This window comes from Anarhichas minor, unplaced genomic scaffold (genome assembly GCF_050575085.1).
Source record: "Anarhichas minor isolate MPS153535 unplaced genomic scaffold, ASM5057508v1 ptg000281l, whole genome shotgun sequence".
Taxonomy (NCBI): Eukaryota; Metazoa; Chordata; class Actinopteri; order Perciformes; family Anarhichadidae; genus Anarhichas; species Anarhichas minor.
Window position 1 is genome coordinate 23,858 of NW_027466727.1, and position 18,629 is coordinate 42,486.

The 18,629-nt window shown below is 41.8% G+C and overlaps 1 protein-coding gene across 2 annotated transcripts; it reads right to left on the reverse strand.

The window, feature by feature from the left end:
- Nucleotides 1-219: 219 nt before the first annotated feature.
- LOC142944565 (ubiquitin carboxyl-terminal hydrolase 2-like) lies at nucleotides 220-13,099 on the reverse strand. 2 transcript variants are annotated; one of them, XM_076085682.1, is made up of 10 exons: nucleotides 12,957-13,099; nucleotides 12,104-12,215; nucleotides 11,876-11,986; nucleotides 7,792-7,856; nucleotides 6,188-6,291; nucleotides 5,839-5,916; nucleotides 4,880-4,958; nucleotides 3,283-3,387; nucleotides 2,954-3,074; nucleotides 220-1,580 (listed from the first exon to the last, which is right to left on the reverse strand). In XM_076085682.1, exons 1-10 carry the CDS (start codon nucleotides 13,072-13,074, stop codon nucleotides 1,496-1,498), a joined length of 978 nt encoding a protein of 325 aa, XP_075941797.1. In that variant the 5' UTR covers nucleotides 13,075-13,099; the 3' UTR covers nucleotides 220-1,495. The 2 variants fall into 2 exon arrangements, with proteins under 2 accessions (XP_075941797.1, XP_075941796.1); XM_076085681.1 differs by having other exon boundaries at nucleotides 5,839-5,919.
- Between the last annotated feature and the right edge of the window lie 5,530 nt (nucleotides 13,100-18,629).

The window sequence follows — 18,629 nt, forward strand, 5'->3', positions numbered from 1 at the left end:
GTCCTCGCGTCCGTCACCTCTGTAGTTCGGTCCTGGCGTCCGTCACCTCTGTAGTTCGGTCCTCGCGTCCGTCACCTCTGTAGTTTAGTCCTCTTATGTAAAACTCAGATTTTGCTTTAATATTTCAAACTTTTTCTTTCTTTTCTGTCCTCATGTGTTAAAGTCACCATATCTGAACAAAACCTGCCGATTCATTAAAGAGACAATCACCAAGTAAAACCAGTTTTGTTAACTTTATTTCATTCATATATGTGTGTATATATATATATATATATACACACATATATATATATATATACAGTCATATATCATATACTCATGTGTTTGACTGCCACTGTTAAAAAGTGTGACTCATCACATTATCACCTGTAAGCATAAATAATAACTTTGTTTTCTCTCTTGAAAGTTATGGGTCATGTTCAGCATCATTGAATAGTACATTCTCTATATTGCATCAGGATATAAAAATATACAGATATAGTGTTTTTTTCTTCTTTAAAACATTCTTTTCCGTGTTGTTCAATGGCCTGAAACAAGAGAGGAAGAAAAGACCTCGCGAGGACCGAAACCATTATCGTCTCTGTTGATCCTCAGTCCGTTCACAGCACTTTAAAAACATCAGTAGCAGCCACACGTGGGAGAAAACAACAACAACTTCAATAAAAACACGAGTTTGAGAGGGGTCGTCCTCTGAAAACATGTAACGCTCACAGTGCCACCAGCCTCCTATACCCGCCGCCGGAGAAAGACAGAGAGAAGAAGAAGAAGAAGAAGAAGAAGAAGAAGAAGAAGAAGAAGAAGAAGAAGAAGAAGAAGAAGAAGAAGAAGAAGAAGAAGAAGAAGAGTGAGTGTTGTTTGGACGGCGAGCAGGCCGGTGGGCTGAAGAGCTCCTCGTAACCACGATAGTCCTGTTACAATTCATCCACAGTCCAAAGTGGTGCTGATGATGATGATGAGGATGATGATGCCCCAAAAAAACAAACATAAAAACAATATAAATTATAACCAGAAAAAAAAAGTCAGAATTGCAACAAGTGAGTTTTTTAATGGTTTGAGGCAAACGAGAAGAGTTGAAGAAAGATAAGAGGTGTGTTTGCAGTGCATAGAGATAGATTATTGCCCTGTAACAGCCTCACACACTCACACACACACACACACACACACTCACACACACACACACACACACACACACACACACACACACACACACACACACACATACAGTGAACACACACACCTCCACCCAGAATGAGAAGGACAGAAGAGTAAAGATGGAGAGAAAGAGAACGTTCGGTTTCTCTCTGATGGAGAGAAGCAGCCTCCAGGCTGATGGAGGTGTCTGTGTGTGTGTGTGTGTTTGTGTGTGTGTGCTTATATGTGTGTTTATGTGATATATGTCCAAAAAACAAGTCCAGGCTCCACCAGCACTCTTATATTTTAGTTTTATCTCCATCTGTCCGTCAGTCAGAGCGGTGTGGCGGTCCTCCGGGAGGCTTCACATCCGCGAGGAAGAAGCCAGCTCGTAGAACAAGACGTAGGCGTCGCTGCTGCGCACTTGGCTGGAGGACATTGGCGTTACTCTGGGAAGAAGGAAGGGGGGGGGGGAGAAAGGTTGCATTGTTGGAAACCAGAGCAATGGAGAAAACAAATAAACTCATTTGACGTCACTCATTAGTTTGAGGATGTTTTGAAGCCTCGAGTTCGGAATTTCTGGCCGTCGCCATCTTGACTGTTTGCAACCAGTGAACAGGAAGTGACCATATTTGGACTGAGGAGGAGGAGTCTGTTCATATGTTAGTATTCTGTTTTATACTTACAGGAAGTGACACACTACACTAGGGACTGGGACGTCACTGCAAATTTATAAACATTGTATTGCTAATATTTATTTATCTTCAGGTTTATTAAATATCATTTTGAATACGTTAATAAACGAGAGAGGACTCTAAAGCCGAGGTGTCCATCGTTTCTGTGTTACACAAGAAAAGCTGCTCAATCTTCTGGAATTCTCCTCTAGTGACGAATTTAATTTGATGTCTGAATACCAGATGACTGATCGTAGATTGAAGCTTTCTTTGTGTTTTAATGCAACGTGGCGCCAAAGTGTATCTCAATTTAGAAAAAAAAAGCACATCATCATATATTATCGTCATTATTATCATTGTAGCGTCCAGATCTTTAGCAGAATGTAAACCTTAAGTTGACGCGTGTTTCTGGTCCTTAGCACATAGCTCACACCGACGCCGCTCGTAGATGAAAGCAATACGTGTTTTTATTGATCCAATTTCCTTCGTACACAACGACTTCCTTTATTCCTAAAAGTACGCTGATTACTTGGACATACTATAAGTATCCACAGGTTATCCACAACTTAATCCACGTAGATCGTTCCATATAACACGTTTCATAACACGGTTCATAACACGGTCGGAAAACTGTGCGGCTCCATACTGCCTCAGATATTACTCACAACTGTCAGTAACTGTCGCAAAGTGTCCTTAAAGTCACAGTTGTCTGTCACTTACATGTATTTCTTACTATAACAAATTATAACGACATCCTTGTAACATTCAAAGTAGAAACGGATGTGATTAAAGTTAAACATGTAAATACAAGTGAATATTTAGCAGCACATTGAATTTGGCTCTTACAATCATTATTATCATTATTATCATGCGTTCTCTTATTTTTAGAAGTGTGGATTAAGTCGTTCATCAAGATGATTGTTTCCTGTCGCTGTAAATCAAATGTTTCTCTGTTTCTTTTGACTGTCGGTCGGACAAACTAAGACGCTTGAAGACGTCACATTTGGCTCAAGTTAAATGGTGATTTCATTCGTCGGTAATCAGTTTTTTTTATGAATTATTGCTGTGAAATATGAATGTTTCAGTAGTCCTTCCAGGTGTTTCTGTATGAGATGATGATGATGATGATGATGATGATGAAGACCTACCTGGAGTCGTTGAACGTGTACCATTCTCCCGAGCTGGGGTTGCGACAGTAGGCTGTGTAGTGACCTCCCATCGTGGTGCCTGAGTGGTTGGACACTGCATACAGGTTGTACACGGCGTCCACTGAGACGGACCAAACAAACAGGAACACTCGCTTTAACATCAGAGTAATAGAGAGTTCACAGGTGCTCTAGTAGCATTAAGTAGTAGCATTAAGCTGCACCTTGTATTTGATAGGAGCTGGAAGGTAAAAGAGAATCTCATATCTGGTATATTCTCCATCTTTTACATGAAATCAAACTCTTTCTTCTTCTCTGAGTCGGGTACTTACTGCTGTTTTGGGAGGAGAACTCCCGCAGGTCGAGATCCTTCATGGGGAAGTTCACAAAGGTGGAGAGTTTGCTGGTTCTTCGTGCCTCAGAGAAGCGTTTCAGGTCTGGAGAGGAGGGGGAGGAGTCAAGTATGTAACCTTCAACACGTTAGTGACTCTGGGTTCATGTGTTCGTCAGCTCACAGAGCGAACTCTACACTGTTTAATAACACGTTTAACTATGTTACATGCTCACTAACTCCTCACGTTACAGCCTCGTTCTCTAACTTATTCTCATAATTATATGATTACAGTTTCACCATAATCACTGGTGACAAGCTCTGGCTCAAAAGAGCCGCTTTTCATTTGCAAAATACAAGGAAAAGTAGTACTTTTTTAAGTATGTTCAATTTACTTTTTTAAGTATGTTCAATATACTTTTTTAAGTATGTTCAATTTACTTTTTTAAGTATGTTCAATTTACTTTTTTAAGTATGTTCAATTTACTTTTTTAAGTATGTTCAATTCACTTTTTTAAGTATGTTCAATTCACTTTTTTAAGTATGTTCAATTCACTTTTTTAAGTATGTTCAATTCACTTTTTTAAGTATGTTCAATTTACTTTTTTAAGTATGTTCAATATACTTTTTTAAGTATGTTCAATTCACTTTTTTAAGTATGTTCAATTCACTTTTTTTAATGTATGTTCAATTTACTTTTTTAATGTATGTTCAATTTACTTTTTTATGTATGTTCAATTTACTTTTTTAAGTATGTTCAATTTACTTTTTTTAAGTATGTTCAATTAACTTTTTTAAGTATGTTCAATTTACTTTTTTTAAGTATGTTCAATTTACTTTTTTTAAGTATGTTCAATTTACTTTTTTAAGTATGTTCAATATACTTTTTTAAGTATGTTCAATTCACTTTTTTAAGTATGTTCAATTTACTTTTTTAAGTATGTTCAATTTACTTTTTTATGTATGTTCAATTTACTTTTTTAAGTGCGTTCAATTTACTTTTTAAAAGTAAATTCCATTTAATATAATGTTCCAGTTTGTATAAATCCAGCGAGAGAAAAGAAATAACGAGGAAGTGAAGAGAGAATCGTTCATAAATATAAAATACATTCAGCGCTCTGATAGTTATTCGTTCTAATGTGAGTGCTATTATTATTATCATATATATATGTATTTAGTTATTATTATATACATTTTTTAATACACTAATGAGCCGGATGCTGAGCGTTTGTCCTGTGAATGATAATAAAGTTCATCTTGAAACTTATTCTACGTGGTGATTTATTCACAAACACTAAAGAACACGAGTTATTTTCTAATTTTAGATTGTATTAACACTACTATTAATATGCTGATATTTAAACCAAAATAGTCTAAATATTATGATTAATCAGGAGAAACCAAGCAGTTCTATGTATAATCAGACATTAGGCACCCCCACACAGCCACAATGGAACGATCCTCTGCTTCATAGACACATCCAAGTCTTTTATAAATTCCCTGCATATGTCAAATATAATAATAATATAATATCTAATATCTAATATCTAATATATTATATATTATATAATAAATCATCATCAGACAGGAAAGGATACGCAGCACTAAGATCTTGGGGAACTTCTGTACCGTGAACTTCTTGATGCATCTTCTTCTAGTTTTACACCTGTAGCACGTCTGAGGAGAAGAAACTCACTGGTTACAAACCAGACCAGTAGACCCACATCTACTGTTTTTAAACAGACCAGTAGACCCACATCGACTGGTTTTAACCAGACCAGTAGACCCACATCGACTGGTTTTAACCAGACCAGTAGACCCACATCGACTGGTTTTAGACAGACCAGTAGACCCACATCGACTGGTTTTAACCAGACCAGTAGACCCACATCTACTGTTTTTAAACAGACCAGTAGACCCACATCGACTGGTTTTAACCAGACCAGTAGACCCACATCGACTGGTTTTAACCAGACCAGTAGACCCACATCTACTGGTTTTAGACAGACCAGTAGACCCACATCGACTGGTTTTAACCAGACCAGTAGACCCACATCGACTGGTTTTAACCAGACCAGTAGACCCACATCGACTGGTTTTAACCAGACCAGTAGACCCACATCTACTGGTTTTAAACAGACCAGTAGACCCACATCTACTCATGTACCAGTCTGAAGGATTTAAGGGGCTCTGTGAGCACACATGTCCCTACAGTAGCCCAGAAGGGACAAACCAAACTCTAGAGAGACTTTCTCACTGAAGTGGCAGCTTGACTTTAGTTAATCCTGCACACTGGTCCTTTAAGGAAAAATAACAGTTCATGCTGAAGAAATCGTGGTAATTATGAATGCATTAATATGAACATTACTTTATGGTAAATGGACTTTTATAAAGCACGTCGTCAGCTAATATCATGTATGTACCTGTATGTACGTGATGATTGTAATTAAGGTATTCTTTAGCTACTTTACTACTAATATTGTACTTGCGTCCAGTACTTAGTACTCAGTACGTGTACTTGGTCTCGTTCCTCCTCCGTCTGTCCTGTGACTCTTACCGGCTTCTCGTCTCCGTCGAGGACGTCTTCTTTGGTGAAGAGCCGCATGCAGTCCATCAGACTCACCTCACCGTAGCCCTTCTGAGACCAAACATAGACGCAGTGACATTAGCACACACACGCGCACACACACACACACACACACACACACACACATGCACACACATGCACGCACACACACACACACACACACACACACACACACACACACACAGCACAAACAGAGACAGGGAGGAAACCAAAGAGCTCATGTTAGGAGCTGTAAGTAAAGAGAGAATAAAAACAAAGACATCCAACATCCAGCTGTGTGTGTGTGTGTGTGTGTGTGTGTGTGTGTGTGTGTGTGTACCTTGGCGATGGGTAGAGAAAGATCCCAAAAGGGGTCGAAGACGGTGGAGCAGAACCCACAGTGGCTGCAGGTCAGAGAGCTCTTCAGCTGCCCCACGAACACGTCTGCAGGAGATCAATGATACATATATATTATACATATATATGTATAATATATATGTATAATATATACATATATATAAACATATATATTAGTGCTGGGCAAGTTAACGCGTTATTATCGCGTTAACGCATTCATTCATTAACGCCGACAATTATTTTATCGCGTGTTAACGCATTTTTTTAATTTTTAATTTTATTTTTTTTATTGAAAGACAAGAGACAATACATAGACATAACAACAAGAGGATGACAAGAACAGTGGGATAAAAGCCAGCAAACATCCTATAGTCAAGTGTGTGTGTGTGTGTGTGTGTGTGTGTGTGTGAACGTGTGTGTGTGTGTGTGAACGTGTGTGTGTGTGTGTGAACGTGTGTGTGTATGTCCTTGAGCCTTTTGAGATGGGAAAAAATAATAATAATAATAATAATAATTAAAAAACAACAACAAAAAAACAGGTAAGTAGTTTTAATTTATTATTATTGCAACAGACTGTCTCATGTTTATCGTTTTGTATTGGAGATATGATGTCCCTTCAGGGTTGCCGTAGAGAAAAGGCGACTTCCGCTTCTGGTCGAAAGGGGGGGGGGGTCAGAAATAAAGAGAGAAGCTGCACCAGCTGTTGCTCTCCCTGCAGACTACTGGACATCGCTGCGGTAAACTCAGCAGACACTTACATGTTAGTGCACCTATATGCTGACATTCACGGTAAACGCATTTAAACGGCACAGATCGGGAGCGAGCGAAGGACTTTGAAAGTTAGCGGAAAGATTAACGTGAGACAACATCCGGTTTCTTCAGACGAACATCCGGTTTTCAGAATAAGATGCCAACAAAGTATGAATTATATTCACATTAAGTATAAAACATGCTACCTGCATCTCGTGAACCAAATGTTATTGCCCTTTTGTTCATATAGCAGTACTTTTAAAATAAAAGTGCACAATACACTACTTTTGAATTCATTTTCGAACTTTGCCATAACAATGAGATTAATCGCAAAAAATCCATGCGATTAATCGCGATTAAATATTTTAATCGTTGCCCAGCACTAATATATATATATATATATATATAATATATATATATATATATATATATATATATATATATATATATATATATATATATATATATATATATATAATATATATATATATATATATATATTATATATATATATATATATAATATATAATATATATATATATATATATTATATATATATAATATATATATATATATATTATATATATATATAATATATATATATATATATATTATATATATATATATAATATATATATATATATATATATATATATATAATATATAAAAACAGATAATAATCATCTTTATTTGTACAGGACGTTTCATACAGACTGTGTAGAAAACCTTCCTTTCACTCCACACTTTCATAAAAGTGACAATTTAATGATTTCAATAGAGGAACAAGAACTGTAAAACATTTTGAGACATGAAAGTGTTTAAAGGCATAAAACCTACCAACTACCTTACTGTCCTCTCTCTCCAGGTATTTACTCCACATCTTCTTCCCTTTCTCTTCGTCCCTGAAAGTAAAGCAGACGTTACGACGACTCACTCGAGTAACGTAGAGAACAGACTCTGTTCACTGACCTGCTGCATACACAGGAGGCACAGTAAACACCTTGATATTTATTCAGACTTTGCAGAGATTAACTGTGACTGAAACATGATAACTGATCATTATAACGGAGAAGAACTGGAGCATTAATGTGATCAGGTGAGAGGTGATTAAATGTTCATGTGTTCATAAAGAAACAGTACGAGGAGGATGTTTGTTCCATGAGTAAGTTATGATGAGTCTATTTAAGGTTATGAGACTCTACCCAGTGTTCATGGTGCTGACGTTCTGTTGGAGATTTGATTATTGGGTAACTTCACAGAGTCCAACCGTAGAAATACCCACGAGATGAAGCTCAGGGAAATGTTGCTGGTCGTTGATAAAAACATGTATTTTAGCGTTAAAATGGAAATCTGATGTCTCTTTGAATTTAATAGTTTTATAACTTTAGAGGAAATAACTTAAGAGCAAAACGTTCTGTAAGATATGGAGACTGTTTTTCTCTTAAAACCAGATTAATTTAACTTTATTCAACTCTCTGAACTGAACGAGGTTTCAGAGCTATTTATGTCATTTATTTTTCAAAATAAAAGTCCTGCTCCTCTATGAAACAGAACCACCATGACTAGAAAGTAGAGCTAGAACATGTCTTTAGTGCAGAACAACACAGTTATGATGACATCATGTCTCCTCTCCTCCCTCCCCTCCCCTCCCCTCCCCTCCCCTCCCCCCCTCCTCTCCTCTCCTCCCTCCCCTCCCCCTCCTCTCCTTCCCTCTCCTCTCCTCTCCCCTCCTCTCCTCCTCCTTTCCTCTCCTCCCTCCCCTCTCCTCTCCTCTTTCCTCCCCTCTCCTCTCCTCCCCTCCTCCTCTCCTCCCTCCCCTCCCTCCCTCCCCTCCCCTCTCCCCGCCTCTCCTCTCTCCTCCCCCCCCCTCCTCTCCTCCCTCCTCTCCTCTCCTCCTCCTCTCCTCCCTCCTCCCCTCCTCCCTCCTCTCCTCCTCTCCTCCCTCCTCTCCTCTCCTCCCTCCTCTCCTCTCTCCTCTCCTCCTCTCCCCTCCTCTCCTCCTCCTTCCTCGCCTCCCTCCCCTCCCCTCTCCTCTCTCTCCTCTCCTCCCTCCTCTCCTCTCCCCTCCCCTCCCTCTCCGCTCCTCCCTCCTCCCCTCCTCCTCCTCCTCTCCTCCCTCCTCCCTCTCCTCCCTCCTCTCCTCTCTCCTCTCCTCCACTCCTCTCCTCTCCTCCCTCCCTCCTCTCTCCTCTCCTCCTCTCCCCTCCTCTCCTCCTCCTTTCCTCTCCTCCCCTCTCCTCTCCCTCCTCCTCCCTCCTCTCCTCTCTCCCCCTCCTCTCCTCTCACTCCCTCCTCCCTCTCCTCTCCTCCCTCCTCTCTCTCCTCTCCTCCCTCCTCCCTCCCTCTCCTCCCTCACCTCTCCTCTCATCCTCCCCTCTCCTCCTCCTCTCTCCCCCCCTCCTCTCCTCCCTCCCCCTCCCCCCCCTCCTCTCCTCCCTCCCCTCCCCTCTCCTCTCCTCTCCTCCCTCTCTCCTCTCCTCCCTCCTCCCGCCTCCTCCACTCCTCCTCCTCTTCCTCTCCTCTCCTCCCTCCTCTCCTCTCCTCCTCCCTCCCCTCCTCCCTCCCTCTCCTCTCCTCCCTCCTCTCCTCCCTCCTCTCCTCTCCTCCCTCCTCCTCCTCTCCACCCTTCCCCCTCCTCTCCTCTCCTCCCATCCTCTCCTCTCCCTCCTCCCCTCTCCTCCTCCCCTCCTCTCCTCTCCTCTCCTCTCCTCCTCTCCTCCCCTCTCCTCTCCTCTCCTCCCTCCTCCCCTCTCCTCCCCTCTCCTCTCCTCCTCCCCTCCTCCTCTCCTCTCCTCTCCTCCCTCCTCCCCTCCTCTCCTCTCCTCCCTCCTCCTCTCTCTCCCCTCCCTCTCCACCTCCTCCCCTCCTCTCCTCTCCCTCTCCTCCCTCCTCTCCTCTCCTCCCTCCTCTCCTCTCCTCTCCTCTCCTCCTCCCCTCCCCCCCTCCTCTCCTCTCCTCCCTCCCCTCCCCCTCCTCTCCTTCCCTCTCCTCTCCTCTCCCCTCCTCTCCTCCTCCTTTCCTCTCCTCCCTCCCCTCTCCTCTCCTCTTTCCTCCCCTCTCCTCTCCTCCCCTCCTCCTCTCCTCCCTCCCCTCCTCCCTCCCCTCCCCTCTCCCCTCCTCTCCTCTCTCCCCCCCCCTCCTCTCCTCCCTCCTCTCCTCTCCTCTCCTCTCCTCCCTCCTCCCCTCCTCCCTCCTCTCCTCCTCTCCTCCCTCCTCTCCTCTCCTCCCTCCTCTCCTCTCTCCTCTCCTCCTCTCCCCTCCTCTCCTCCTCCTTTCCTCTCCTCCCTCCCCTCCCCTCTCCTCTCCTCTCCTCTCCTCCCTCCTCTCCTCTCCCCCTCCCCTCCTCTCCGCTCCTCCCCTCCTCCCCTCCCTCTCCTCCCTCCTCTCCTCTCTCCTCTCCTCCCTCCTCTCCTCTCCTCCCTCCTCTCCTCTCTCCTCTCCTCCTCTCCCCTCCTCTCCTCCTCCTTTCCTCTCCTCCCCTCTCCTCTCCTCTCCTCTCCTCCCTCCTCTCCTCTCCCCTCCTCTCCTCTCCTCCCTCCTCCCTCTCCTCTCCTCCCTCCTCTCCTCTCCTCTCCTCCCTCCTCTCCTCCCTCTCCTCCCTCTCCTCTCCTCTCTCCTCCCCTCTCCTCTCCTCTCCCCCCCTCCTCTCCTCCTCTCCCCTCCCCCCCCTCCTCTCCTCCCTCCCCTCCCCTCTCCTCTCCTCTCCTCCCTCCTCTCCTCTCCTCCCTCCTCCCCTCCTCCTCTCCTCCTCCTCTCCTCTCCTCTCCTCCCTCCTCTCCTCTCCTCCCTCCTCCCCTCCTCCCTCCTCTCCTCTCCTCCCTCCTCTCCTCCCTCCTCTCCTCTCCTCCCTCCCCTCCTCTCCTCCCTCCCCTCCTCTCCTCTCCTCCCTCCTCTCCTCTCCCTCCTCCCCTCTCCTCCTCCCCTCCTCTCCTCTCCTCTCCTCTCCTCCTCTCCTCCCCTCTCCTCTCCTCTCCTCCCTCCTCCCCTCTCCTCCCCTCTCCTCTCCTCCTCCCCTCCTCCTCTCCTCTCCTCTCCTCCCTCCTCCCCTCCTCTCCTCTCCTCCCTCCTCTCCTCTCTCCTCCCCTCTCCTCTCCTCCTCCCCTCCTCTCCTCTCCTCTCCTCCCTCCTCTCCTCTCCTCCCTCCTCTCCTCTCCTCTCCTCTCCTCCTCCCCTCCTCCTCTCCTCCCTCCTCTCCTCTCCTCCCTCCTCTCCTCCCTCCTCCCCTCTCCTCTCCTCTCCTCCTCCCCTCCTCTCCTCTCCTCTCCTCTCCTCCTCTCCCCTCTCCTCTCCTCTCCTCTCCTCCCTCCTCTCCTCCCCTCCTCTCCTCTCCTCCCTCCTCTCCTCTCCTCTCCTCCCTCCTCCCCTCCCCTCTCCTCTCCTCCTCCCCTCCTCCTCTCCTCTCCTCTCCTCTCCTCCCTCCTCCCCTCCTCTCCTCTCCTCTCCTCTCCCCTCCTCTCCTCTCCTCCCTCCTCCCCTCTCCTCTCCTCCCTCCCCTCCTCTCCTCTCCTCCCTCCCCTCCTCTCCTCTCCTCTCCTCTCCTCCCTCCTCTCCCCTCCTCTCCTCTCCTCCCTCCCCTCCTCTCCTCTCCTCTCCTCTCCTCCCTCCCCTCCTCTCCTCTCCTCTCCTCTCCTCCCTCCCCTCCTCTCCTCTCCTCTCCTCTCCTCCCTCCTCTCCTCTCCTCTCCTCCCCTCTCCTCCTCCCCTCCTCTCCTCTCCTCTCCTCCCCTCCTCTCCTCTCCTCTCCTCTCCTCCCTCCTCTCCTCTCCTCTCCTCCCTCCTCCCCTCTCCTCCCCTCTCCTCTCCTCCTCCCCTCCTCCTCTCCTCCCTGTGTGTTTGATGTCTCCTGCTCGTCCTGAGGTTATTGAGTGTGAAGGACACATCAGTGAAGGAAGGTGTCCATGCAGGTGAGACGGGTGACTCACGGCAGGTGGTCAAAGTCCTCCACGGAGCCTCTCGGCCTGATGCTGACCCTGTTCACCTCGTTGTGCAGCCCGTCCAGGAGGAACCGCAGGAACTCCTGAGCGTCCTGTTGGCTGCAGGAGGAGAAACATCATATATCATTATTATTATTATTATTGTTATTAGTATCATCATCAGACAGAGCGACGCTCAGAGCTCCTCAAAGACGTGAAGACTGAAACAAAGCTCACTTGTATCCCACAAATCTGGGAGCGTATCTCTGGATCTGAGTCTTGAACTCAGACGGACTGACGGCTTCACTGCTGGACGACGTCCACATGGTCTGGATCAGCTTAGCGAACTCTGCAGAGAACACAGAGAACAGTCCAGTTACTCACACACGGGGACGTCTTTGTGTTTGAGTTGTTTGTTGTCTCATTGACTCTGTGCTGTTGTTGATCATTTCATGGTCATGTGCTGCATGTCAATGTGTTTGTGCTTGAAATAGCAGAAGAAGAAGAAGATGTGTCTACATCTGATGCTTGCTGCTGGCGTCTTCCTCCGCTCAGCTCTAACTCAACTAACTCAACTAAGACATGAAGCGTTGATGTTGCTTCATGTTCTTTAGTTCTTCCATCCTCATAACGACCTCCTTCTCTTCTCCTGTGTGAGGTCCAAGGACCGGCTACCAAATGTGAATCCAACCTTCTGACTCCACTCCAGACCTTTTGATCTCTTTACTGAGTCATGAAACAACGAAGGAAGACACCATGAAACCACTTGTATAATTACTCTAAAGAGTTAATGTGATGTTTCATCCATTGAATGGAAGCAGAACGTCTTCACTTCCACCACATATTAACCGCTTCACGTCTGATCCTCTGGAGTCGGTGAGAGGCTGAGGTTTCACCTTCTAATGCTTCTGGTTCTGTTTGATGTCGTCTTCATGTTGATGGTGAACTAAAGACACAACTAGTTCTCTTAATGCTGGACCTATAAGAACCGTGTTAGTAACGATGTGGATCTGGTCCTCAGGTAAACAGGAAGTGGTCTCATCAGTGCTACGTTGTGGCCTCTAGGGGCCCCGAGGGCCCCGTCTCTCACCTTCCATGAGGGCCGTGTTGGTGCGGCTGTTGTTGTTAAGGTCTCTGCGGTGCGAGTTGTGCAGACAGTAGTCTCTCAGGCTGTGGGTGTTGCTGAGACACTGCAGGATGCTGTTCATGAAACACTGCAGCAAGACAACAACAACACAACAACACACTTTAAATCATCTCATCTGTCAACACAACAACAACAACAACACACTTTAAATCATCTCATCTGTCAACACAACAACAACAACAACACACTTTAAATCATCTCATCTGTCAACACAACAACAACAACAACACACTTTAAATCATCTCATCTGTCAACACAACAACACAACAACACACGTTAAATCATCTCATCTGTCAACACAACAACACAACAACAACACACTTTAAATCATGTCATCTGTCAACACAACAACACAACAATAACACAACAACACACGTTAAATCATCTCATCTGTTAACACAACAACACAACACAACAACAACACACTTTAAATCATCTCATCTGTTAACACAACAACACAACACAACAACAACACACGTTAAATCATCTCATCTGTCAACACAACAACACAACAACAACACAACAACACACGTTAAATCATCTCATCTGTTAACACAACAACACACTTTAAATCATCTCATCTGTCAACACAACAACACAACAACAACACAACAACACACGTTAAATCATCTCATCTGTCAACACAACAACACAACAACAACACAACAACACACGTTAAATCATCTCATCTGTTAACACAACAACACAACACAACAACAACACACTTTAAATCATCTCATCTGTTAACACAACAACAACACACTTTAAATCATCTCATCTGTTAACACAACAACACAACAACACACTTTAAATCATCTCATCTGTTAACACAACAACACAACAACAACACAACAACACACGTTAAATCATCTCATCTGTTAACACAACAACACAACAACAACAACAACAACAACAACACACTTTAAATCATCTCATCTGTTAACACAACAACACAACAACACACTTTAAATCATCTCATCTGTTAACACAACAACACAACAACAACAACAACAACACACTTTAAATCATCTCATCTGTTAACACAACAACACACTTTAAATCATCTCATCTGTTAACACAACAACACAACAACAACAACAACAACAACACACTTTAAATCATCTCATCTGTTAACACAACAACACAACAACAACAACAACACACTTTAAATCATCTCATCTGTCAACACAACAACACAACAACAACAACAACAACAACACACTTTAAATCATCTCATCTGTTAACACAACAACACAACAACAACACACTTTAAATCATCTCATCTGTTAACACAACAACACAACAACAACAACAACAACAACACACTTTAAATCATCTCATCTGTTAACACAACACAACAACAACACAACAACACACGTTAAATCATCTCATCTGTTAACACAACAACACAACAACAACAACAACACACTTTAAATCATCTCATCTGTCAACACAACAACACAACAACACACTTTAAATCATCTCATCTGTCAACACAACAACACATCAACAACACAACAACACACGTTAAATCATCTCATCTGTCAACACAACAACACAACAACAACACACGTTAAATCATCTCATCTGTTAACACAACAACACAACACAACAACAACACACTTTAAATCATCTCATCTGTTAACACAACAACACAACAACAACACACTTTAAATCATCTCATCTGTTAACACAACAACACAACAACACACTTTAAATCATCTCATCTGTTAACACAACAACACAACAACAACACAACACACGTTAAATCATCTCATCTGTTAACACAACAACACAACAACAACAACAACACACTTTAAATCATCTCATCTGTTAACACAACAACACAACAACAACAACAACAACAACACACTTTAAATCATCTCATCTCTTAACACAACAACACAACAACACACTTTAAATCATCTCATCTGTTAACACAACAACACAACAACAACAACAACAACAACACACTTTAAATCATCTCATCTGTTAACACAACAACACAACAACACACTTTAAATCATCTCATCTGTTAACACAACAACACAACAACAACAACAACAACAACACACTTTAAATCATCTCATCTGTTAACACAACAACACAACAACACACTTTAAATCATCTCATCTGTTAACACAACAACACAACAACAACAACAACAACAACACACTTTAAATCATCTCATCTGTTAACACAACAACACAACAACACACTTTAAATCATCTCATCTGTTAACACAACAACACAACAACAACACACTTTAAATCATCTCATCTGTCAACACAACAACACAACAACAACACAACAACACACGTTAAATCATCTCATCTGTTAACACAACAACACAACACAACAACACACTTTAAATCATCTCATCTGTTAACACAACAACACAACAACAACAACAACACACTTTAAATCATCTCATCTGTCAACACAACAACACAACAACAACAACAACAACAACACACTTTAAATCATCTCATCTGTTAACACAACAACACAACAACAACAACAACACACTTTAAATCATCTCATCTGTCAACACAACAACACAACAACAACAACAACAACAACACACTTTAAATCATCTCATCTGTTAACACAACAACACAACAACAACACACTTTAAATCATCTCATCTGTTAACACAACAACACAACAACAACAACAACAACAACACACTTTAAATCATCTCATCTGTTAACACAACACAACAACAACACAACAACACACGTTAAATCATCTCATCTGTTAACACAACAACACAACAACAACAACAACACACTTTAAATCATCTCATCTGTCAACACAACAACACAACAACACACTTTAAATCATCTCATCTGTCAACACAACAACACATCAACAACACAACAACACACGTTAAATCATCTCATCTGTCAACACAACAACACAACAACAACACACGTTAAATCATCTCATCTGTTAACACAACAACACAACACAACAACAACACACTTTAAATCATCTCATCTGTTAACACAACAACACAACAACAACACACTTTAAATCATCTCATCTGTTAACACAACAACACAACAACACACTTTAAATCATCTCATCTGTTAACACAACAACACAACAACAACACAACACACGTTAAATCATCTCATCTGTTAACACAACAACACAACAACAACAACAACACACTTTAAATCATCTCATCTGTTAACACAACAACACAACAACAACAACAACAACAACACACTTTAAATCATCTCATCTCTTAACACAACAACACAACAACACACTTTAAATCATCTCATCTGTTAACACAACAACACAACAACAACAACAACAACAACAACACACTTTAAATCATCTCATCTGTTAACACAACAACACAACAACACACTTTAAATCATCTCATCTGTTAACACAACAACACAACAACAACAACAACAACAACACACTTTAAATCATCTCATCTGTTAACACAACAACACAACAACACACTTTAAATCATCTCATCTGTTAACACAACAACACAACAACAACAACAACAACAACACACTTTAAATCATCTCATCTGTTAACACAACAACACAACAACACACTTTAAATCATCTCATCTGTTAACACAACAACACAACAACAACACACTTTAAATCATCTCATCTGTCAACACAACAACACAACAACAACACAACAACACACGTTAAATCATCTCATCTGTTAACACAACAACACAACACAACAACACACTTTAAATCATCTCATCTGTTAACACAACAACACAACAACAACACACTTTAAATCATCTCATCTGTTAACACAACAACACAACAACAACACACTTTAAATCATCTCATCTGTTAACACAACAACACAACAACACACTTTAAATCATCTCATCTTTTAACACAACAACACAACAACACACGTTAAATCATCTCATCTGTTAACACAACAACACAACAACAACAACAACAACACACTTTAAATCATCTCATCTGTTAACACAACAACACAACAACACACTTTAAATCATCTCATCTGTTAACACAACAACACAACAACACACTTTAAATCATCTCATCTGTTAACACAACAACACAACAACAACACACGTTAAATCATCTCATCTGTTAACACAACAACACAACAACACACTTTAAATCATCTCATCTGTTAACACAACAACACAACAACAACACACTTTAAATCATCTCATCTGTTAACACAACAACACAACAACACACTTTAAATCATCTCATCTGTTAACACAACAACACAACAACAACACACTTTAAATCATCTCATCTGTTAACACAACAACACAACAACACACTTTAAATCATCTCATCTGTTAACACAACAACACAACAACAACACACTTTAAATCATCTCATCTGTTAACACAACAACACAACAACAACACACTTTAAATCATCTCATCTGTTAACACAACAACACAACAACACACTTTAAATCATCTCATCTTTTAACACAACAACACAACAACACACGTTAAATCATCTCATCTGTTAACACAACAACACAACAACAACAACAACAACACACTTTAAATCATCTCATCTGTTAACACAACAACACAACAACACACTTTAAATCATCTCATCTGTTAACACAACAACACAACAACACACTTTAAATCATCTCATCTGTTAACACAACAACACAACAACAACACACGTTAAATCATCTCATCTGTTAACACAACAACACAACAACACACTTTAAATCATCTCATCTGTTAACACAACACAACAACACACTTTAAATCATCTCATCTGTTAACACAACAACACAACAACAACAACAACACACTTTAAATCATCTCATCTGTCAACACAACAACACAACAACACACGTTAAATCATCTCATCTGTTAACACAACAACACAACACAACAACACACTTTAAATCATCTCATCTGTTAACACAACAACACAACAACACACTTTAAATCATCTCATCTGTTAACACAACAACACAACAACAACACACTTTAAATCATCTCATCTGTTAACACAACAACACAACAACACACTTTAAATCATCTCATCTGTTAACACAACAACACAACAACAACACACTTTAAATCATCTCATCTGTTAACACAACAACACAACAACACACGTTAAATCATCTCATCTGTTAACACAACAACACAACAACAACACAACAACACACGTTAAATCATCTCATCTGTTAACACAACAACACAACACAACAACACACTTTAAATCATCTCATCTGTTAACACAACAACACAACAACACACTTTAAATCATCTCATCTGTTAACACAACAACACAACAACAACACACTTTAAATCATCTCATCTGTTAACACAACAACACAACAACACACTTTAAATCATCTCATCTGTTAACACAACAACACAACAACAACACACTTTAAATCATCTCATCTTTTAACACAACAACACAACAACACACGTTAAATCATCTCATCTGTTAACACAACAACACAACAACAACAACAACACACTTTAAATCATCTCATCTGTTAACACAACAACACAACAACACACTTTAAATCATCTCATCTGTTAACACAACAACACAACAACAACAACAACAACAACAACAACAACAC

What these genes read in the sequence shown, in the direction of transcription:
- LOC142944565 (XM_076085681.1), bottom strand. Translation starts at nt 13,074, where the DNA reads ATGAACAGCATCCTGCAGTGTCTCAGCAACACCCACAGCCTGAGAGAC. An exon ending in AGAGGACAGTAAGGTAGTTG is followed by an intron (nt 6,292 to 7,791) that starts GTAGGTTTTATG and finishes GATCTCCTGCAG; the next exon opens with ACGTGTTCGTGGGGCAGCTG. An exon ending in TCGACGGAGACGAGAAGCCG is followed by an intron (nt 4,959 to 5,838) that starts GTAAGAGTCACA and finishes TCTTCTCCTCAG; the next exon opens with ACGTGCTACAGGTGTAAAAC.